Source organism: Globicephala melas, chromosome 5 (assembly GCF_963455315.2).
Source record: "Globicephala melas chromosome 5, mGloMel1.2, whole genome shotgun sequence".
In the NCBI taxonomy this organism is placed as follows: domain Eukaryota; kingdom Metazoa; phylum Chordata; class Mammalia; order Artiodactyla; family Delphinidae; genus Globicephala; species Globicephala melas.
The window spans coordinates 89198848-89223372 of NC_083318.1; the positions used below are offsets into that span (position 1 = coordinate 89198848).

Here is a 24525-nt window from a genome sequence, read left to right on the forward strand (position 1 = left end):
CGGGAGGATCCCACATGCCGCGGAGCAGCTGGGCCCGTGAGCCATGGCCGCTGAGCCTGCGCGTCCGGAGCCTGTGCTCCGCAACGGGAGAGGCCACAACAGTGAGAGGCCCGTGTACCACAAAAAAAAAAAAAAAAAAAAAAAAAAAAGGGACAGTAATTTCCTCTGTACTTATCCAAATAACCATGCCTCATTCTTCTCTGCGCTGTATACAGCTGGTATTTGCTATGGTTAGCCTGGCAAAAATATTCCTTCTCAAGTGTTGGTTAATATGTGGTCCTCCCAAATCATCCACCATGCCCTTAAAGAGTGAGTCTAATCACAGCACACTACATCAAAGTTTCTCGAGCATTAACGTGCACATGAATCTTATTAAAATGCAGGTTTTGGTTCTGTGATCTGGAGTGGGGCCTGTAATTCTGTATAATGAACATGCTCCCAGATGATGCTGAATCAGCCAGTTGGTAGATCAAAGTTGGAATGGTGAAGTGCTAGGCTATTTCCTGTAAGTAAGGGGTAACTGCACACTCACCAGAGAAGGAACACAAAGGTCTCAACCACTGAAAAAACTGAATATCACCAATTTGAGGGGATTTATATAAATGAAGCATGTAAGTGACAGGTTCGATACAGAACACAAAGAAAGAGGGGCAGGCCAATCCTCTCTCTATTCCTACATGTATGTTATGCTTCCTCCTGTCTTTTTGCCTGGCTCATGTAGTTCTACAAAGTTCTACTTCCATCCATGAAGGCCCTATTCCATTAATATCTCCTCCAAGATTACCCTAATCCTAAGCTCCCCAACTTCCATGAAGGCTCACAGCACATCGTTCTTTATATTTAATCACTCACTGTCTTATATCATGTGCTGATTTTTTCCTGTGTTAGTTCTACCTGCAGAAGAGGGAAGAAAACTCCTAAAAAGGGAGGCTCAGTTCTTATTCATCTCATGTAACTATCACAGTAACTGGCATTGTGCTGAGGACAGAGTAGATGCTAAATAAATGTCACTTTTTCTTTAAATACATTTTGTAAATGGATAGAAATTTAGAATTTCCCAAATTTTAATATAATTGATTAAAAATAAAAATTAATAACAATTAATATTTTTCTAGTTACCGAAATACATACTCATTGTAGAATATTTGGCAAGTAATAAAAAGTAAAAGATAAACAAATAAAAATAACACATAATCCCACTAGCCAATGTTAATACTTTGGTCTATTTTCTCTTTTATGTGTATAAGGGAGGGAGGGTCTTGAAGTAATTATTTTATGAAATAGCCTACATTTCCCTCTTCACGCTATATAAGCAATTTCCATATAATTAAAAATACTTAAAGCTTCATGTTTGTTGTCTGTAAAATATTCTCAAGTATATACTGTATTATCATTCCCTTCAATGATGGACTTAAAGTCTCTTATGAATTTTCACTATAATAAATAATGTTGTGATAAATATCTTTATTCCTCTTTGTCCATACTTCTGATTACTTCCTCAGAAGTGGAACTACTGGAGGAAATGGTCTGAAAAATGTGTTTTAGACAGGATAACATTGAATGAGATCATTGGCTTTGGAGCCTCACAGTCTGGATCCAATTATCAGTTCTCCATATACTATTTGTCAAACCTTAATAAGATTACTTTAACTCTTTGCATCTTAGTTTCATGATTTGTAAAATGAAGACAATGATTATTTCACAGGACACTTATGAGAACTAAATGAAACGTGTTAAAATGCATATGCATTGTATTTCACAAATCAGCCACTAGGTGGAGATGGAGGTTTATAATTCTAAAGTCGTGGTTCTAAAGCAATTCCCAGGCAGCCGCAGCAGCACCGGGGAATTTTTTGAGACCTGCAATTTCTCCTGTGGCATCCCAGAACTAGTTAATCAGCATCTGAGGGTGGGGCTCAGCAATCTGTTTCAATGAGTCCTCCAGGTGAGTCTCACACACATTAAAGTTTGAGAATCACTGATCTAATACGTGTTCACATTTTTCTCTGATTTGTTGCCTGAGCAAAGAGAAGAGCCAAAAGACAACACATAACATCAACTGTAATTTACAGAAGGTTACTGAAAGCTATAAAAGCTGTGTTAAGTGATATACGTACATTATGGCATGTATGCTTACTTTTATAAGATAGTTATTTCATGAGATATTTTATGAGATAGTTATTTTTACTCATTTTTCAACCTTACATTGAATAAACTTGCCCTTGGTGAATTGTTAGTCTCTAAGTAGAGTATTCCAAGCTAGGCCATGGATTTAACCACTATACAACACTGCCACCCCAAAGCCTGTCTTAGTATCTTTGCCACACTCAGTCATCATTGGTTGGGAACAGCCCATGGACCTCACACAAAGACAAAGGAGAGGTTCCTTTCACAGCTGCTTCATCTGCACTGACTTCTCATGTATCCCTGCTAAATTGTCCACTTAAATGTATGAATGAAACTAACAGGAAGGCTTTAATCACTCTTCAGTAACTCATTTAAGAGTCACCTGCTACTCTGGATTTCTACTGAATGAGTTAATGCTTAATAAAGCACTTAGACTAACACCTAGCACTTAGTATAAGTGCTAAGTTGTTTTCAATATGATAATTCTAGAGTTTAACTGAACTTCTGAAAGAAGGAAGACCCGCAGGACTTTAAGTTTGCAGTCCTCTTCCAGCTGGCATTTAATGAGGCAATAATACTGGCATAGGGCTCTCTCCTACGAGAATTTGCAACATGGTACCAAAAACTTTTTTTATTGGGTATGCAGAGAAACTAAGGCAAAGATGGGAATACAGTAGAGGAGCCTCTTCAGAAACAGTCTCCCCCTAAAAGTTCTCATCACAAGGGAAAAAAAATTTGTACCTATATGAGGTGATGGATGTTAACGGAACTTATTGTGGCAACAATTTCACAATAGATAAGCATGTGAAGTCATTCTGCTGTACACCTTAAAACTTATACAAAGTTGTATGTCAGTTATATCTCAATAAAACTGGGGGAGAAGTCTCCCATAAATACTCAGAACACTTCGAAACCTACTTCTTTGCTTTACGTGACTCTGCCAAGTGATTGTGATTATGCATATATCTTGTTTCCTCAACTAAGCTGTACTCATATTCATTCATTCAACAAATATTTATTGAGCTTCTCTACCTGCCAGACACCCTTCCCAGTGCTGGGGATACATCAATGGGCAAAACGAAAATGGCTGTGCTTGTGGCACTTATGCATTGTTGTGGAGGAGACACCATAAACATAATATATAAGTAAAATGATATAGTCTGCTAGAGGGTGATAAGTACGTGGGGGTGGAATAAACCAAGACAGGGAACAGGATTTGCAATTTTTTTTTAAGTAGTCAGGGTGAGCTTCATGGTGAAGATTGTTACCGAACTGAACTGGGGTCCAACTGAGCAGAGGTCTAGGAAGTGAGTGGCACTATCTTGAGGGCACTTATCACAGATTAATCACCAAAAATCTACCAGAGTTCCCTGCATGTGGTAAATATTCAATAACTGTTTACTGATTAAATAAAGTTCAAATTCTTGGCTAAAACCACATACCAGATTGAAGTTTGGTCAAGAATGATTTGTCTTTAGCATGTCAAAACTATGATTCCTACTGAAGTACCAGAGTGTCGGAGCCTTATCCCTAAAAAAAAAACAAAAAACACTGAATAATCAGTATGAACACAGTGGAAGTTATTAAAAATGACTATTACCATTTGAAAAAAAAGAAAACAGAACAATGTTTCTTCAAGAAACTGATTTTACTAATCAGCTTCTCATTATTTTAAATGCAGGGTCAGCATTTACTTTCCACAGTAGTCTTAGATATGTATGCCAATTGGCCTTGACTTTCTGCCATAAGAAGTTTTATGTGCCATGAGAAACACTATATTTGTCAGGATGGACCTGGCCTTTTTATTTAATTTTAGGTATAAAATGACAAAGCTACCTCAAATATTACAGGTTTGAATTCAGTGATTAATGCATAATTATACTTACAAACCGTTCCTCAGTAATAAATGATATTTTTGTTTATTTATTTATTTTTGGCTGCACTGGGTCTTCGTTGCTGTGACGGGCTCTCTCTGGTTGCAGCGCGCGGGCTTCTCATTGCAGTGGCTTCTCTTGTTGCAGGGTGGGGCTCTAGGAGCCTGGGCTTCAGGAGTTGTGGCATGTGGGCTCAGGAGTTGTGGCTCACAGGCTCTAGAGTGCAGGCTCAGTAGTTGTGGCACACAGGCTTAGTTGCTATGCAGACTGTGGGATCTTCCTGGACCAGGGCATGAACCTGTGTCACCTGCATTGGCAGGCGGATTCTTAACAACTGCGCCACCAGGGAAGTCCCATAAATGATATTTTAACTTACATACAGCAAAGTTAACACAGCAAACTTTTTTCCAGTAAATTATTTCACACAGGTATATGCTTATGAATCTATTTAATTGTTCAAACTGTGCTGGAGAATACATATTTTGGAATACATAATTTGTTAGATTCAGTTATAACAGAGGTGATTTCTAATGGGAATTTCTCACACTCTCCTGATTATCAAAAAAATTTTATTAAAAAAAATCCATATCATTTGCTCCCAAATCTGTTATATCAAAATATATTTTTCAATTATACGCTTAATTATGTCACTTTCAGCTAATTGGTTTCATAAATATTAGAGATCCATTTTAAATTATTTTATGAATATTTCCAAAACGTATTTTCCAATTATTATTTTTCTAATGAAGACAAACAATTGACCTATATATACATATAAATTTTCTCTGCACAGTGATACTTTTTTTGAAGAGAATAGTGTGGAATGCGCAAAAGCTTGGGCTCTCCAGGGCAAAGCCAAAAAAAAAAAAAAAAGGCAAAATTTAGTTATGTCTCCTTATTTTTACTCTTTTGAGTTTTATTTTCTCCCCTTGTTTATTTTTTTAAATGCTAGAAATTTACCTTAAAAAATAACAATGCTACTATTTCAGTTATTTTCCCAGGGGCAGGGGGGTGGGGGGGAGTGGGGTAGTTAGTTTTATATTATCCCCCCAAAAAAATCATGGTTTCACATTCACTGGTAGTAAATATATTAACTACCTGGAATCAAAATGGAGAGCCTCTCAAGATAAGGAGTTGTGCAGTCAGCAATGACTTAAATTAGTCAGGATAGCAGGAATCCGGGGTCAAAGCTGTTTCCACCATTTTGGTCTTACCACCATAGGTAAGTGGGACCCTGTTTGTATAGCACTTGTTTCTGTCATAAGTGTAACAAGTCTCAATGTCTTCATCACAGATATTGCTCTGGGTGGCAGTAACTACTTGATTATCCAGCTCCACTTCTGTAAGATCGCATTTTTTACAGCTGAAAAACAAATAGATGCATTAGACAACCCCCATCAAATGTTGTCTCAGAATGTGAGTAACTATACATTTCTATCCAAAATCAATTAGTTCTGACAAAGGGTGACTCCTTTCAGACTTCAACGTCTCTATAATACAGAATTATTTACGTAATTTTTCAACCTTCAGTTGAAAGGAAGCAATATAATTAATAATATGATAATATGATTGTGAGGTACTAGGAGTAAATGAGTTATTTATAGTAACGAAGAAGGGTTTGTTCTTTAATTTTTTATGTTGGATTCTATAGTTTCCAAAGAAACACCTGCATGTTAATGTGTCTGATTATTGAACTATAACGACAAATTGGTCCTTTGTACTAATGGCAATAATTTCATCTTTAGAATAAATTTACAGCTAACTTTTATCTGTGATAAAGTTTTATGAATTTATGATACCTAATGTTTAACACAGGAATTAATGTATTCAAAAGTTCAAATTATATTGGTAAATGTTTATACCCCAATTTGTTTTCAAAAACATTCTTACTAACAATTTAATTAAAAGTTATTGACTTCAATATCTATATTAGTATGAAGGAAAATCTCTTACAGGTCGGACAAATGGTACACAAACTTGGTTCTCAGGGGTGAGGTAGGATCAGAGATATTCTCCCTGCTGTTCAGAGGAACACTAAAAAAAAAAAGAAAGAAAGAAAACAAAGAAGAATAATGAAATTAGCAGATACTGCTATTTTTGGTTAATAGGTATATTGCTAGGACAGTACTTACTATTTCATTCGGACATTTAGCACTCTATAAACACTCTTTAGTAATACTATTACTCAGATTTCACAGTAATTGTTACATTTTAAACATTGTCATTCAAAATAAACCTCACAACAACTCCTCTGTCAACTATCTTTGATTACTTGGCAAATCCCTGCTTTTCCTCTCAAAATAAGCTCAAGTTTTACCTTCTCTGTGATTTTTACTTTGATCCCATCCCCACCCCTCAATAAACTCCTTCCTCTGTAGTCTCATTAAAGTTTCATATATCTTATTATAACAAATGCCATATTACAGTTGCTTACCTACACAGTAGTTGCTTCTAGATTCTATAAATTCCTTGAAGCAAAAATGTTTACACATTCCCAGTGCCTTGCTACATGTGTGGCATGTAGAATATGTTCAATATTTATGGAATGAATGGACAGATACTAATATCCAAATTTTAGAAATGCAGTAATTATAAATCAAAGAGGTTGGTGACCTACCCAAGGTCACACAACTACTAAGTAGTAAAGCTGGAAGTGGAATCCAGACCTCTTGATTTGGAGATGTTCCATGAAAAATTACACATCAACTAGTTCAGGTGATTTCGTTAAATTTTACATTTTTTCATCTATGTCACCACTCCTCATCATATGCATCCCTCCCTACCAAAAAATACAAAAAACAAACCAAAAAAACCCCTCATGTTTCCTAACTCAGTATTTAGCAATATTATCCACATAGATATCCAAGCCAAAAACTTGGATACCACCCTCAGTCTTCCCTCTCTGTCATGACCTATATCTAATCCATCTCACAGTTCAACTGATTCTGATTCTTTGCATCTGTGAACTCCAGCTACTTGATCAGGACACCACCATTTCTCTCCTAGTTTGCAGCAATACTCTCCTTCAGTCTTGACCCCTCCAATGTATTAACCACATTACTGTCAAAATAGTCTTTTTAAAATACAAGCCTAATTTCCTTCTCTGCTTAAAACCTACACTGTCTCCCCCTAGAAAACAGGGTATCATTAAGATGGCACAGAAGACACTACATGAAATACCTCTAACTCTCCAGCCTTCTCTCTCACCACACCACCCTCTTTATAACAGGTGCCAGCTGTAAACAGCTGTTTGCAATTGCACAAACTAACCACGATTTTCTCATCTCCAAGTCTTAACAGTGACAAAAACAATAACAGTTCTAACATTTACTGAGCATTTGCAGTGTGCCTGGTACTATGATAAACAGTTAACATGATGATTTCATATAATCCTCACAGCAACCCTTTTTCCTTTTCCTGGCATGATCTGCTTCACCCATCAACCCTGCCGTTCCCCCACACACATTTACCTAGCTAACTCCAGTTCAGTCAGCTAACAGCCATCATCCACTTCTACCACTTACTCCAAATACCCTCTCCTGCCTCCCCCTGCCACTCTCCCACCTCCCCCAAGGACTGGACTGGGTGCCCCCACTTTGTGCTCCTATAACATCCTATGCCTATTCTTGTCATAGCATTTACAATACTGTATTGAAATTGCCTTTTCAATTATTTAAAGTTCCCTACTAGACTGTAAATTCTTTGATGGCATGGACTGTGTTTTATGTAAATTATTTTATCCCCAGCTCCAATCCTCAGTGGCTTTCAGAAGCACTCAATAAATGTTTGCCAAATGAATGGATGAATGATCAACTCTTTATTACACTGTAAAATCTCTAGTAGTATTTAAAAATGCTTTAAATAATGAGAAAAATAAGGGAATAAACATGTATGAGTGTTTCACCATGGGCCAAACACTGTTCTATGTGCTTTTATACATTACTATATTTAATCCTCACAACCTTAGGAAGTATATGTGTATATATACATACCTATATAATTATTCCTTTTTTTCAGTTTAGGAAACAGGCTCAAATTAGTTAAGTAACTTGCCCAAAGTCACATCATTAGTAAGTGATGGAGTTGGGAATAATGCCATAATGACACAGCAATGATAATAAAACTTTCAGAAATAAGATTAGGGAAGCATCAATACACATCAGGGAAGTGGCATGAAGTAACTGAATTGCCTGATTCCAATAAATAATATATCATAAAAAGAATCATGTAATAGAAGAAAAAGATAAATTAGAGAATCCTGGTGTGCCATTTTAAATCTGTCCCCTGGAGATTTAAACATAAGATAGACACTTCTCTTCAACATGGTTTAAGTGCCAGTGTCATGGATGCCATCTCCTCAAGTTACATGCTTCTCCAATTGTTCTATCCTTAACAGGGAGCTATGTGGTATAGACTCTGTGGTCAGAGAAAATCTGCTAGAGGAAGAGATGTCCAAGCTAAGACATGCAGGGTAAGGAGTTAACCAGGCTAAGAGGGGTGGGAGAAAGAGTTCTTCAAGCAGAGGAACTAGGTTATGCAAAAACGGGAGGAAGAGAGCACTGTGAGTGTGAGAAAATAAAGGTACTGCAATGTACTGGCTTTTCAAACATGAGGTGAAAAAAGAAGTGGCAATGGAAGAGCTTGAGAGTTTTGCCGAGCGTTATAGGTTAGGCTGAGACATTCGTAATTTATCCTAGTAACAACATTACGGGAACCAGCAAAGGGATTTTAAGAAGGATAGTGACATAATGATAACTGGCACAAAGGTGAATAAATAACAACAAATATGTTTTGAAAATGTGCCAGGAACTATACAGTCTTTAAAAGGAATAGATCTTCTCAATTTATCTTTACAATAACCCTATGAGATACATATTATTTTCCTATTAGTAAAGATGAGAAAGTTGAAGTTTAGATTGGTTCAGTAACTAGCATCCCAGAGCACATAGCTATTTAGTGACAGCCAGAACTCGAAACAAATTCTTAAGCATATTATACTTCTCCCATTGATTAAATGGGATCGAATACTATGTTCTGTTTCAATAAGAGGTATTTGATTTGGGGGGGAGGCTATTCAAGGTAGAAGTAGTTCACAAGGAAGACATTAATGACTAGATCCAATAGGAATCTCAGTTCTTAAGTATTATTAGCATTTTTGCTGTCGAATAAGACTCATAGCTTATGACAGACTATGTGTGATATGAAATAAATATCTGAAGTCCAATATACAAGTGTAGACGAAATTAATTTAGTCAATTTGATTAGTCTACCTTACTTTTATGGAGACCGGCAGTTGAGTACAAAGTGAAATACTCTGTGGTCCATATATGGTACAAAACAAGCCTTTTAATGTTATCTCAAGTTTCACTTTGAACTGATCAAGGGCAACTAAAAGTTCTGATTCAAATTGAAATAACTCCGTATAAACAGGGCATGTTGATGACTAGATGCGACCTTCGGTTATTATTTGATCTAGCTGACTGGTTTTAGGTTGCCTGGAAACCTTTGTTCCTGCTCCCAACTTCTACATAATTGGCTCAAGCCCATTAACCAGATTCAACTAATGTAAGGTGCTACACACCAAAAAGAGGAGCAAAGATATAGGTATCACATGCAAACAATTGCTAATATAAGAAAGTATCTCTGCTCACAGTATGAAAAAATGAAACATGAAATACCACATACATAATTCTGATGTTTCTCTCCACAATGTCTTGACTAGGATCTTCAGCAGAAGGGATGATCCTGGAAGTAATCCGGGCACACTTACATTTGTTGTCAACAAGAACAGTCCTTTCATCTTCATCTTGGGCTTGAAAGATAAACATATTAAGAAGAAACGTAAATGAAAGTCTGTTTTTATACTTTCTATCGAGTTAATTTATGCCCTTCCCCCCAGCAGAAAACTTAAGTTTTATGGTTGATCAGTTTCGGCTTCTCCATTTGTTCTTTTTCCTAATCTAAAATAGCTAAGTGAAATCTCACAGCGTAGTGAAGGAAATCCAAATGAACTCCAAAAGGAATTTTCTCTCCTTCCCTTGGACCAGTCCATGGTCTTTCTAACCTGACTGAAAGAATTCTGGTTTTAATCTAATGCTATGAATATAGGCACAACCCTCTGAATGATGTGGCTTTGTAAAAGTCAGTGCCAAATGCCAAAATGAGAAAGAAAACAAAAATCTAAACTGGATTTCTCTCAGACCAGAGCAATTTATTCAAAAGTGAACAAAAAGTAACATTAGCCTTTCTAATAAGCCCAGTTTGAAGTGTCACGTCCTTCCTGAACTCCCAGTTATATTTTCTTTTTTCCTTAGATTGCATTAGAACTAAGAACATGCATATTTTCCCAAAGATAACCTTATTTTGTAACACTTTAAATATTCTCCACTAAAAGTTTCCTAAACTTAATTATATTCTTCTTTTTCATAATAACATTCAGGTTGTCATAGTATAATGATTTAATACAATGAAATAATAAGTGCTATGTTTATTAATATTTCTTATAAGAATTATTTTTAAAGATACAATATATAGAGACATAAGGTGCTATAAATTTGCTAAAACAATTTAGAATATATTGTGAGGTACAAGTTCTATTTAATATAATATGCATGTGTACAGAAAAAAATAATAAATGAATGAGTGAATACACAGATGACTATTAAAGCCTTAACTCTGAATGTCAACATTTATTGTCTAATCTGAATATTATACACAGATGACTATTAAAGCCTTAACTCTGAATGTCAACATTTATTGTCTAATCTGAATATTATACACAGATGACTATTTAAGCCTTAACTCTGAATGTCAACATTTATTGTCTAATCTGAATACTAGACAGTGAGGTCTGGTAAGTGCCGCAAAGAATTAACAAAGAAAATTTCTTATTATCTGGACTTAGATCAGTTAACAGATACCTGAAGAGTTAATAATAAATAGCTTTACTGGTGACGAGGAGACTAATAATCCCATTAATAAATATAAGGAACAGAGAAGAAAAAGCAAGCTTGGAAAGGAAAATAGTGAATTAAGTTCCGGAATATATAAAAAAAGTTTTACATTTTTTTATTCTGAAATGATTTTAGTCTTACAGAAAATTTGCAAAAATAGTACAGAAAGTTCTCATATATCCTTCACCTAATTTCCCCTAATATTTACAACTTACATAACCATAGTACAGTTATCAAAATGAGGAAAGTTACATTGATATAATACTATAAACTAAACTACAGACCTAATTCAGATTTGACCAGTTTTTCCACTACTCTTTTCCTGTCCAAGGATCCAATCTGGGATCCCACATTGGATTTATTTGTTGTGTCTCCTTAGTATATATGTATGTACTCTAATCTGTGACAGTTCCTCAGTCTTTCCTTGTCTTGTAAAAATTTTTAATAAAAAAAGAGAAGATGCTTATAATATATGTAGTGGGCGGAAAACAGTGTCATTTCATCTCTCTTAAAATGCATAAGAACCTGAGTAAAAAAAACATTGTTTTTTCTTTAAAAAGTTGAAAAATTATTGTAAAAAATTAAAACAATGTAAAAGACATAAATAAAAAGTGACAACCCACTCCCTCCCCAAAAATAAATAGCTTTATTTAATAGTGTTAATTAAACAATAATAATGATGCTAAATATCTTTTTTATTCCTATAATTTTAGCTAAGTGACCTTTAAAATTTCCTTCCATCAAGCCTCAATTAAAAAAACAAAGACTTAGCACACAAATTCAAGTTATAAAGGTTAAATGATAAGGACAGATATAACTGTAACTGGAAATCTAATTATTCTGGTGACAATCCCAGAGCAGAAAGGAGCTAACTGCAGTATTTCAGTCTTAATGATAACAGTCATTACAAAACATTTTAAGACCATTGTTATTGTACTTATAATTGTTTTGAAGTACTTTATAATGTATTATTATGCCATTAGTCATAAGTTCTTAATAAATCTTCTGATTAAGGTCTGTATGGTATTGGAGAAAAATCATTACGAAGCAATTTAAGACAATGATATAATTCTTAATTTTTTGAAAAGTGTAAGATGACTTAAATGGTGTCCTTTTCCTCCTCCTGTATTCATGACTCTTAAATGTTTTCTCTCAATAAAACAGAAATGAGCATGTAATGCCTGACCAAAAAATACAGATTGAGTCAAGTAGTGACTTGACCATTAAATCTTAAATAAAAAATATCTGTACTTTAGTTATGGCACATATTTTCTTGCCAGAAACCTAGGAAAAAACCATCATTACTGTTACTATATAAAAATACTAGGTAGCCTAATATACCTACCAGAAAAATGTACAAATACTTTCAATTCACCAAGACTTGTAAGATTCTAACATTCTGTTTCATCAACAAGCAGTATTTTTCCTAATAAACCTGTTATTGTAGACTATGCCTTACTTTATTCCAAGAGCACCTGAAAGATAGGTGCTCAATAAATATTTGTTAAATTTAGTTCAATTCAAACGGGTAAGAAAATAGACAATACATACTAGATATGAACGTAATGAGTTTACTAAAAGGTGATTCTTTTATACAGGAAGAATAGGATAGTAGTTAGGAGTGTGGACTATAGTGTCTGATGGCCTGGGTTCTACCTACCACATACTTGTTGTATGACCTTAGGTAAGTTACTTCATCTCTCTAAATTTCAATGGGCTCAACTATATGTCAGAAACAATAATAGTACCTACCCTCAAATGGTTATTGTGAGAATTAAAGTTAGCATAATGCCTAGAATATAGTATATACTCAATAAATTATAGCTCTTTTATACATATATAGCTATATATGTTTCACATGTTTATAGGTATATAAATATGTTATAAACATGTATTTATATATGTATAGGTACATATACATGGTTTACTACTAATATCTTTGTTTTAAATGTTATTAAATTCATTATTCTTAATGCTAAGTTAGTATATGTAAAATCACTGTTCTTAATTACATCATACTCTGTCTTGAAATAAGGATGAGATCAAAAAAAAAAAAGAAACTCAGTAAGTCTTAGAACAAACCAGCCAAATTGTATCACTTCTAATTCATATGCCCTTCTAGATGAAAATTATTAAACACTGTACTTCTATATTCAGAAAATAATCCATTTTCTATAATAGTTTGAAAAGTTAATAAACAAAATAACTGAAGTTCAGCCATCAAGTTATAGGAAACGTGTACAACATTAAACATTGTTAAAGGGTCATAATAAATCTGTAGGCTCAGACCCAGGAACGTTGTTAGAACGTATTAATACCAAGCTCTCTGGGGAAATAAAATCCCAATGCACTCTATATTGTATTTATAATAATTATTACTTCATTTCTCCAGAATATAAATTTGAGATACTCAAGGAGAAGATTACTGATTTTCAAGATTCAATATGGGTATTCGTGTAAGTATAGCTATCTGTACTTATCCAGAAATATCTACTTTCTTATTCTCTAGGTTGTAGTAGGCAAACAAATAAGAGAAGAGAAAAAAGAATAAAAAGAATTACAATGAGTCTGTCCATGTAAATATCACTGCTCATACAAAGATTAAGACATGCTAGAAAAAAGTAGCCAGCTAGCTGTCCAACCAAAACACAAATATAAATGTTTAAATCTGAAGAACAGATCTGTGTTCTATTTTTCCTTTTATCTGGGTTCATTCTCAAAATACCACATACCTGTCACAAGAACAGCCGTAACAAAAATGGCCAGGACTCCCCAGAAAAGCAAATAGTTCTTCATCTTGACTTTCTTTTGAAAAACTGGAGCTAAAAAGTCAGGGTTAAGGTGTGTGGTCTATAAGGAGTGTGCAAATGATGGTGCTTCTGCTTTCTTAAAATAACACTCCAGGCAGCTAACAAACTAAAAACAATCACAACTGCGGTTGAAGTCTGAAATTTAAATACTGCACTGGAGGAAATCATGGCTCAGATTTACGTATTTTCTTCCAAAATATCCCCTAAAGCCATGTTTTGGTGCAATGACTTTTTATTTTACATTTATTCTATATAATTAAATCAGAAGACTAATAATAATTTCAAGGCAGTAGTCCATTAAGAATGTTTAAATGGGGATTCTCAACGTTATTACCTAGATAATAAAGTTTTCAAGTCAAACATAATATAGTATTTGTTGTGCCTGGAACAATAAATGAAGAAGAGAGAAGAAGGAGGAAAAAATTAAAGCCCTTTAAGGTTCCAATTGCATTTTATGTCAACTTCTTCTTCTCGTCCTTCATTAACCAAGTTACCAGGTTTAACATACAGATTATATATATAATATATACATATTCTCATTACTTTCAGTTATTTTATAAGTTCAAATGTGGAACTGGAATTAGAAACAGGTGGATGCTAGATGTTATTAGTTGCCATGTTTCAATTTGATAGTATTAAAGCAGACCCTGTATTTGCTCACCCAGTTATACCTTTCAGAATTGTAAATCCATGAAATGATGCGTGTTTGAGATGCCTCAACAGAAAACTGAATCACCACAGTATTGCTTATAAATTTTTTTCATTAATTAGTGTAAAAAAAAAAAAAAAAAACCCTGAGCTTTTGGATAGGGCATCCCCCTACCTCCTACCCCAACGTGCTAGAATGTCTCTTAGGCAGGGTTGGCTACAATTATACAACATCAAATCTATGTTACTTTTGGTTTTCAGTTCCCTAATTTTTTAAGGATCTCGTAGAATTTTGCGAGTTACTGAAGAAATACTTCAGGACCATAAGTAGGCAAGCGGATTTCACAGCTGGCAGTAAAAAATGGCAGAATGAAAGCTATTAAAGACTAGCACATAACTGTACTCCTTCAGTCAACACGTACTGAACGTCTAGCAAGGACAAAGTGCCAGGCACTAGAACACACAATATTATTGCATTGTCAAACTTTGTTCTCATTTTAATTTATATTTTCATAGGACTTAGAAACTATTTGAGGTTAAGAAAAATACACTGGATTCATATGAATAATTATATCTTATAGAAAAAGAAACATCTGAAAGCTCATTATTTTAGTGTGTGGTTAGGATGCCAAAACAAAGATCAACCACTTAAGATCTAAATAACTGATTTATTATATCACTCCAAAAAAAAGAATAATTAGAAGTTAGTTGGATACGTTTTTTAAGCCATTATTTCCTTGAAAATAAACTCAAGGGTAGACTGCCTCCCCAACAAGCAAGTTGGATAAATCTCTGGAGACAAATTATAGCCTCCCCCAAAACTTGTTTTTTATAAAAGCCAAGACTGACATATAACTACTAAGCTAAAGAAAAGCTCTTTATTTGATTTCTATTCTTTCAGCCTTATAGTTTTGTAACTCTATTATGTAAACCATGCATCTAAAATAAATTATTTTAATAAAAATAGTGTGGACAGTGCCAAGTGGCACTTTTGCTACCAGAAGAGAGTTACCTATACATGCAACATAGGATCAGGACAAGTGTTTTGTCAAGTGTGGTCCCGGGGTCATCTTCCCTAGAGTATTAGTCAAAATATAGATTTCCTGGCTACACCCTATCAGAATTTCTAGAGATGTGACCTTGAAATAGGTATTTTTAAAAAGTCTTCCAGTTGATTTTGATGTACACTAAAATTTGAAAATTGGTAGACTAGAAGCCTGTGGGGAGGAGACATAACTAGCAGCATTAACAATGGAAGAGACAGAAGCTAATAAAGGTAATTTTTTTAAACAAATGGGCTTACATTGGAAATCACTTAGCTGAGGCTTATATTCACTTCTATTTATGTTTTATAGGTGAATTGTTTCCTAATCTTTTTAGTAGGTCTGGTTTAATTTTTAAACCACTTCATCTCTGATTTTGTTCTTCCTACTAAAAAATGTATCCATTCAAGTGAGTTAAATAATTGGGAGCTTAGCCCCATGTTCTAAATTCTTCACCAAAACTGGTTTATTTTTCCACATTTAAACATATGATTCTTACAGTAAGAGTTTCAGTGGTAGACTCATTTGGATAAAAGAGATCTTAAGGTAATTTAGTCTCACCTTCTTTATTCCCACTCAAGTTCTGTTTCAATTTCCTATACAGCAGACAGCCTGAGTTCAGAAAACCATCTGAAATAGGTTGATGCTTCACTTCCTCTGTACATAGCTTATGATATTTAGAATACTCAAATCATGACAAAGACTTGATTCTCTTGAGACACAGACAATACACTCTCCTTGTTTTCTTCCTATCTGACTGATGACTCCTGTTCAGTATTTAGCTGAGTTTTCCTCTGAATATTAAGGTTGATCCTCAGCCTTCTCTTTTCTCTCATCCTCTCCCTAACTGATTTTATCTGATCCCATGGCTTTGAGTATAGGACATGCTGTGACTTTCAGATCTATAACTGTAGACTTTACCTTGCCCATCGAGCTGCAAACTCCTGTATCCAACTCTCTATTTGATACAGGTACCTAAAACTTAACCAGGCAAAACAGTACTCTTGATGACAAGCCACCCTCACACTTCCATTCCAATCTCTTTTCATCTTTAGTCTTCCTCATCTCGGTAAATGGTACCTCCATCTACCTGGTTACTCAAGGCAAAATCCTCTTCTTTGATCCCTTTCTGTTCTTCTCCCTCATATTCAATTTACTACCATGTCTTGTTGGTTTTATTTCCAAAATATATCCCAACTTTATGATTCTCTCCATTTTCACTGCTACCCTAGTCCAAGCCTCTGTCTTCTTTCCTAGACTACTATAATAGCCTCAGTAATAAAAAGTGATTTTTTTCCTTTGCCCCAGCATTGGCAACTCGGACTCACAGATGACAAACAAGAATGGCCAAGTACCCTAAATTCTAAAGAGAGTTGGATACTTCCTCCAAGACTTAACAAGAAGCAACAGAACTCAACTTACTACCATCACTACCCCACCACTTCCAGGTTCAATCCGCTAGTCTTTAGAGAACTTTGGAGGGAAAGGGGGAATGCTATCACAGAAGCTGTTGGCCTTTTGGAAATAGCACTGTTTGTGGTAAGAGATTTTCCCCCTTTTACTTTTGAGAGGGGGGCAGGACAAGGTGTTCTTTTCTCCCCAAAGGTAAGTGAGGGAGAGAATCAAGAAAATAAAGAGATCAAGAACCCTGCAAGAAGGGGAAACTGAGAAACAATATACATAATAGTTAATATTGGGCTGGCCAAAAAGTTTGTTCGGGTTTTTTGCAAGATGTTACGGAAAAGCCCGAACGAACTTTTTGGCCAATGGAATACAAAGGATTCTGAGTCTGACTGCTTGCGTTTACCACCCAATCCACCACTTACTATTTGTGAGACACTAGGCAAACCTTGGTCAAATCATTTAACCTCTATGTTTCAATTCCCCTCTCTATAAAATGGGATAATAACAATACATATTTCATAGGACTGTTGTGAGGCTTAACATGTATTACTACATATAAAGAAGTTAAAACAGATCTTGGCATATGCTAAGTGCTAAATAGGTACCAGTGATTATTATCATCATCATAACAATTATCACCAACATTATGTTGGTCACGCCTTGTTGAGTTGCAGAAAATGCAAACTCAACTTGGGGCTATCAGTTGCAATGAAGTTTAAGGAAAACATTCCTGTGAGAGCTTCACATATCCCCTTGGGTTGCAGGCATGTAGAAACATAGAAACTGATATGGGCTCCTGCTATATGACCCTTATAAGGTATGAATGAAAATATCCAACAATCTATATTAGTAATCAGAACAGTAGGATACTGGCATGAAAACAGACACATAGACAAATGGAACAGAATTGAGAACCCCAAAATAAATCCACACATATATGGTCAACTAATATTTGACAAGAGAGACAATAATACTCAGTGGAGAAAGGACAGTCTCTTCTGGATATTCACATGCAAAATAATGAAACTGGACCTCTACCTTACACCACTCACAAAAATTAATTTGAAATGGATTAAGGACCTAAACATAAGATCTAAAACCATAAAACTCTTAGAAGAAAACAGATGGGAAAAAACTCCTTGTAATTGGTCTTGACAATAATTTTTGGCTATGACACCAAAAGCACTAGCAAAAAAAGAAAAAAAATCAACAACTGGGACTATATCAAACTAAAAAGGTTCTGCACAGCAAAAGAAACAGCAAAATGAAAGTGCAACTTATGAAATGGGAGGAAATATTCATAAACCACATATCTGATAAAAGATTAATATATAAAATAAATAAGGAACTCATACAACTAAATAGCAAAAAAAAAAATCTGATTTTAAAATGGGCAGAGGATTTGAATAAACATTTCTCCAAAGAAGGCACATAAATCACCAACAAGTACATGAAAAGGTGCCCAACATCACTAATCATCTGGGAAATGCAAATCAAAACCACAATGAGATATAACATCATACTTGTTGAAATGACTTATCAAAAAGACAAAAGACAACAAATACCGGTGAGGATGTGGAGAAAAGGGAAACCTGTTGTACTGTACGTGGGAATGTAAACTGATACAGTGGCTATGGAAAACAATATGAAGATTTTCAAATAATTAAAAATAGAACTACTCTACAACCCAGTAAGCCCACTTCTGGGTATATATCCGAAGGAAACTGAATCACTATCTCAAAGAGATATCTACACACCCATGTTCATTGCAGCATCATTCACAATAGCCAAGACGTGGAAATAACCTAAGTGTCCACACACAGACAAATAAAGAAAATGTGATATATGTATTAAACTTACACACCATTATATGCCAATTATTTCTCAATAAAGCCAAAAGGAAGAAAAAGAATATATCCAAAGTTTTTCTGACTTGGAGGGGGAGGCAAAGGACACTTGGGAAAAGTGTTAGCTTTATTTGTAATAGCCCAAAACTGGAAGCAACCTAAATGTCTATTTAAAAAACTGGATAGGGCTTCCCTGGTGGCGCAGTGGTTGAGAGTCCGCCTGTCGATGCAGGGGACATGGGTTCGTGCCCCAGTCTGGGAGGACCCCACATGCCGCGGAGCGGCTGGGCCCGTGAGCCATGGCCGCTGAGCCTGCACATCCACAGCCTGTGCTCCGCAACGCGAGAGGCCACAGCAGTGAGAGGCCCGCGTACCGCAAAAAAAAAACAAAACTGGATAAACAAATTGTGGCATATCCATTACTCAGCAATAAAAGTGAATGAACTGTTGCAATACACAACAACGTGGATGAATCTCAAAATAATTGTTCTGTGCGAAAGTAGCCAGAAAAATTATCAAAAAGAGTGCATACTGTATGATCCCATATATTTTGTATATTTAAAATATTTAAATATATTATAAAATATATAATCATATATTTTTAAAGATTCTTTAAAAATATATTTCAATGTATGATATTAAATTTTATATTAAGTGTTACATATAAAATACATAATGTTTTAATATAAATAATTCTAGAAAATGCAAACAAATCTATAGTGATAGAAAGCAGATCAGTGATTGCCTGGGAAGGTAGGGACAGGGAGAAAAGGGAGGGAGAGTAGGATTACAAGGGTACATGAGGAAACTCTTAGGGAGGATGGATATGTTCACTATCTTGATGTAGTTATGAATTCAGGAGTGCACATATAAGTCAAAATTTATCATATTGTATGGTTAAATGTGTACAGTTCATTGTATACCAATTACATCTCAATAAAGCTGTTAAAAACATTCACATCTTCAGAATTCATTTTTTAAGCATGATGTTAGGTTTTCCTTGAATGTCCTTTATCAAGTTGAGGAAGTTCCCTTCTGTTCCCAGTTTGCTGAGAGTTTTTTTTTTTAATCAGTAATGGATATTGTATTTTTTCAAATGCTTTTTCTCTGTCTACTGGATGACCATATGATTTTCCTTTTTTAGTTTGTTAATATGGTAAATTACATTGATTTTAAACGTTAAACTAACCTTGCATTCCTGGGATAAACCCCACTTAATCATGATGTAATATCCTTCTTATAAATTGATAGATTCAACTTACTAAAATTTTGCTTAGAATTTCTCCATATATGTTCATAATGGATATTGGTTTGAAATGTTCTTTTCTTGTAATGTCTTTGCCTGGTTTTATCAGGATAATGCAGGCCCAATAGACTACGTTTAAAAGTATTTCCTCCTCCCCAACTTTCTGGAAGAGTGTAGAATTAGTATTATTTTTTTCTTTAAATGTTTGGCAGATTTCACCAGTGAAGCCATGGCCTAGAAATTCTTTCAAGGAAGCAAGCTGGGGCAATTGCAGAGGTCTCCTCATCTGTTTTCTGTTTCTCAGAGATCACTGTCCTTTGTTGCCTAATTTACAGTGTCTTAAAAATCATTATTTCATAGATTTTGTCAGTTGTTCCAGGCAGGAGGGCAAATCTGGTCTCTATCATTCCATCTTGTTTGAATTAGATGCCAGAGGCTTGAAATTAACAAAAAGCAACACTACAACATTTTTCAATAAATACTACTTAAGATTACAGTATCTCTTTTTTGGCAGCTATGTTACACTGTTGGCTTCTATTTGGCTTCTATCAGTTATACAGTCAACTAAACTTCTCTTTTAAAAATAAGTGTTTCCATAAAGTATGAGATAAAAGTTTTTAGACTGAACTAGAGGTTTTTTTTTAATAGACTACTTTTTACAACAGTTTCACAGGTTCACAGCAAATACACCAAACATTTAATAATGGAAAATTACCAAAATTATTGAATCTTTTTAAAACCTTGTCAAGGTAAGGCAAAGAAAAATTTAATTACAGTAATTGGAAGCAATGATTGGGAGGAAAAAATGGTCTCATGTTTATTACTCATTAAACTATTTTCTGCTCTAAACTCTTCTCTACATCCAGTCTTACCCCCATAACTCATTGTCCACTCAGCAGTGATCTTTTCAAAAGGTAAATGAGATCATATCTGACTTAAAACCCTCTACTGGCTTCTTATTACACTTAGAATAAATTCAAACTCATTATCTTGCTTGATTTCCCACAACTCTCCCTTTCATTCATCATTCTCCAGCAGCTACTTCTGTGCAGGGCCTTTGTACTTTATAGTCCCTCTGCATGAAACACTTTCCATATCCTTGCATGGTTGGCCCCTCATCATCACTGAAGTCTCAAGTCAAATGTCATTGCCTCAGAGACAATTTCTCTGATTGCTAATCATCTTAACTACCAGTCACTGTCATATTACTCTATTTTATTTTCCTCATAGTATTTATCATTGTTCAAATATCTTATTTTGTTTACTTAGTATCTGTCTCCTCCTCATTAGAATAAAAGCGCCTTGAGAATTGCATTGTCTTGTTGCTCACTTCTGTTTCCAAGAACGAAGCACAGGACTGCCTAAAATATATTATTGAATAAAGGATGAATGGAGAACATCTTCACAAGGCATTGAAAACTGTGTCTAATTTTAAGTCCTCTAATACTATTCATCTCTTTTTTGGACAGGCTCCATAGTGTCAATGTCACTTTTTAAAGTGTAATGTCCAGATATGTATACAACTGTCCAAGTGTTATTTGACCAAGTACAAAACACAGCAGGAATATAACATTTTTCAATAAATGATACTTAAGATTATAGTATCTCTTTTTTGACAACTGTGTTACTCTATTGGCTTCTATTACATGTCAGTCAACTAAAATCTTCTTTCAAAAAATAAGTGTTTCTAGTCTTTTCTCTTGTCCGCCATCCTATGTGCGGTTGGATTTGCTCCTCGCCATGTCTTCTCACAAGACTTTCAGGATCAAGAGATTCCTGGCCAAGAAACAAAAGCAGAATCGTCCCATTCCCCAGTGGATTCAAATAAAAACTGGTAATAAAATCAGGTACAACTCTAAGAGAAGACATTGGAGAAGAACCAAGCTGGGTCTATAAGGAGCCTCACATATGAAGTGGCCCACACTTGTGCTATCAAGGTCAACTGTATCTTACCACATCAGAACATCATTAGTGTCTGGAACAGCCACCTGTGTTTGATGCTCTCTCCTCTTTTCTTGATCTTTCCTCACCACTGCTCACTGTGTAGCTCAGTAATAAATATGTGAACCTTTTGTTGGAAAAAAAATAATAAGTGTTTCTATAAAGTAATAACTTCCTCATACTTGAACAGTTGGGATTTGGGTGTGAGATTTAGCATTAGTCCCTAAGTTTTCTCTTACTAAACTCAGACCAACATTACAACCTATTAGATTCTTTTTGAGTCCAGATTTTGAAATCTGGCACATTAGTTATTTCTCTTAGCTCCACAGCATCTACAAACTTAATATACATGCCACCAGAATCGTCATTTAAGTCAGTAATAAAAATGTACAGTGGCATAGTGCTGAAGATAGACTTCTATGGCATACATCTAAAGTCCCCCTCCAAGCTAACAACAATTCATTAATAAGCACATTTTGGGTATAGTAGTTCATTTCAAGTTAACCCATACTATCAAGTTAATACCATACTATCACACAGACTGTAATTCTCCATTTCATCCATAAGGAGAGCATGAATACTTACCATAAGTAATCAATCTCTCCTTAGCCTCTATCTTTAATATCATGTGATTTCTCTCCTTGAAAGTCTTCCATAATATAAAAGGATCCTTGATATCCTGGCAGTTTTCCAGTTAAACACTTAAAAGGATGATATTTTTTAATAGCCTTCTTGGCTTTAAATCCAAGAAGTAGCTCAACACTCTTGATTTTCCTTCTAATGGATTAAATTCTACATTTAGTATTAACAATTCACTGCTCCAATTTGCCCTTGAACTTTATATGAAAAACTGGTTTTGGTAGTAAATAGTATTGCCCAAATCAGCTCCAAAAAATAACTTCTAAAATATGTTACAGAGTCATCAGAAACAAAGCCTTTACACCTTCTCTCTATATATCTATTTTCTATACCTTTGAGACACTAGACAATACAAAAGTAATTTTTGAATTAACATAGGAAAATAAACTGAGGGAAGATCATATTAGCACTGGAGGAAAGATCCAAGAATCATTAACTGCAAAAATGATCTCCAAGAGAAGCAAGATAAAGTGGAAAATTCTGGGGACTTCCCTGGTGCTCCAGTGGTAAAGCATCCACCTTCCAACACAGGGGATGCGGGTTCCATCCCTGGTCGGGGAACTAAGATCCCACGCGCCGTGGGGCAACTAAGCCCACACCTCACAGCTACTGAGCTCCCACTCCTCAATAAGAGAGCCCGTGTGCCTCAACAAAGATCCCACGTGCTGCAACCAGACGCAGCCAAAAAAAAAGTGGAAAATTCGTTGTGTATTTAAAAATAGTATAATAAATATATAATTGTTACCAATTAATTTTAAACATCCTAGAAGCCCCAAAACATCCTATAGTCATTCAAAGTTCCACAAATCCATTGTACGTAAAGTTACTCACAAAGATTAAAGAGGGAGTTTTTCTATGACAAATGCAAGCTAAAGCCCTTGATCTACTGGTAATCTATTTCTCCCCTGGAAGGGGAGATCCTTCCTGGCTGGGTTGGTCTGGACTTCCCAAAACACCTGTAGAGCACTCTCCTTCCAATTCCACAAAAGCAAATATAACTTATTGAGAATCATTATCAAAAAAATTTTAAAGATATGCTTAATAATGGTAAGAAGTAAACAAGCAATTACAATTGGATTTGTAATGTTTTATTTCTTGAATCAAGTAGTAGTATATGGGTGTTTGTTATATTATCCTTTACAACTTATATATTCATAATAAATTAAAGATAATTGAGTCAGTATCAAAGAAAGACCAATTAGCACTCCAAACAGTGCATGCCTATCCCTTCCCTTTCAGAATCTTAACCCTGGATCTATTTTGTAGATTAAGAATTAAATGATGGCCTCACATTTTGCATATTATTACAGGTTAAGCAAATGCTTAGAATTAAGGGCAGAATTAAGAATACTAAATTTATTTCCAAAATTAATTTCTAATCTTTAAAAGTCTATATAAATGCATTTTAATGATTATACATTTATGCAAACTATTTTGTGTTCCTCTTTGTCACTTGTATATTTTATACACCAATTTCCAAAAATTTATATAGAACACATGTTAACCTTTGAAGTAGTTATGTAATATTCCATAATGTCGATATACTATGGTTTGTCACATAGTCTCTACTACCCCATTTGGAGTTATTTCATTTACTATTATAGGCATACGTCAGAGATATTGCAGGTTTGGTCCCAGACCACTGCAATAAAGTGAATATTGCAATAAAGTGAGTCATATGAATGTTTTGGTTTCCCAGTGCATATAAAAGTTATGTTTATACTATAGTCTATTTAGTGTGCAATAAAATTATGTTTTAAAAAAAAAAAGTACTAACCTTAATTTAAAAGTACTTTAGGGACTTCCTGATGGTCCAGTGGTTAAGATGAGCATGGGTTCAATCCCTGCTCAGGGAACTAAGATCCCACATGCCATGTGGTGCAGCCAGAAAAATTTTTTTTTAAAAAGTACTTTATGCTAAAAAAAAAAATACTAAACATCATTTGAGCCTTCAGCAAGTTGTAATTTTGCTGATGGAGAGTTTGAAATAGTC

The 24525-nt window shown here is 34.8% G+C and overlaps 2 protein-coding genes across 3 annotated transcripts in view; one reads left to right on the forward strand and one right to left on the reverse strand.

Moving 5' to 3' along the window:
• Positions 1–4321: 4321 nt before the first annotated feature.
• JCHAIN (joining chain of multimeric IgA and IgM) overlaps positions 4322–24525 on the reverse strand; it is a 35543-nt gene continuing 15339 nt past the window's right edge. The window contains exons 1-4 of one of the 2 annotated variants that reach the window (XM_030877803.3): positions 13687–13794; positions 9687–9813; positions 5955–6035; positions 4322–5364 (exon numbers count right to left, since the gene is read on the reverse strand). In XM_030877803.3, coding sequence (XP_030733663.1) covers positions 5160–5364; positions 5955–6035; positions 9687–9813; positions 13687–13750 — 477 coding nt within the window. In that variant the 5' untranslated portion in view covers positions 13751–13794 and the 3' untranslated portion in view covers positions 4322–5159. Of the gene's footprint in view, positions 5365–5954; positions 6036–9686; positions 9814–13686; positions 13795–24525 lie in introns of those variants that run through there. The other variant, XM_070045579.1, reaches the window with a different exon arrangement.
• On the forward strand, positions 21693–21859 carry LOC115864297 (large ribosomal subunit protein eL39-like). Its single transcript, XM_060298779.2, has one exon. It carries the CDS (start codon positions 21693–21695, stop codon positions 21846–21848), a length of 156 nt encoding a protein of 51 aa, XP_060154762.2. The 3' UTR covers positions 21849–21859.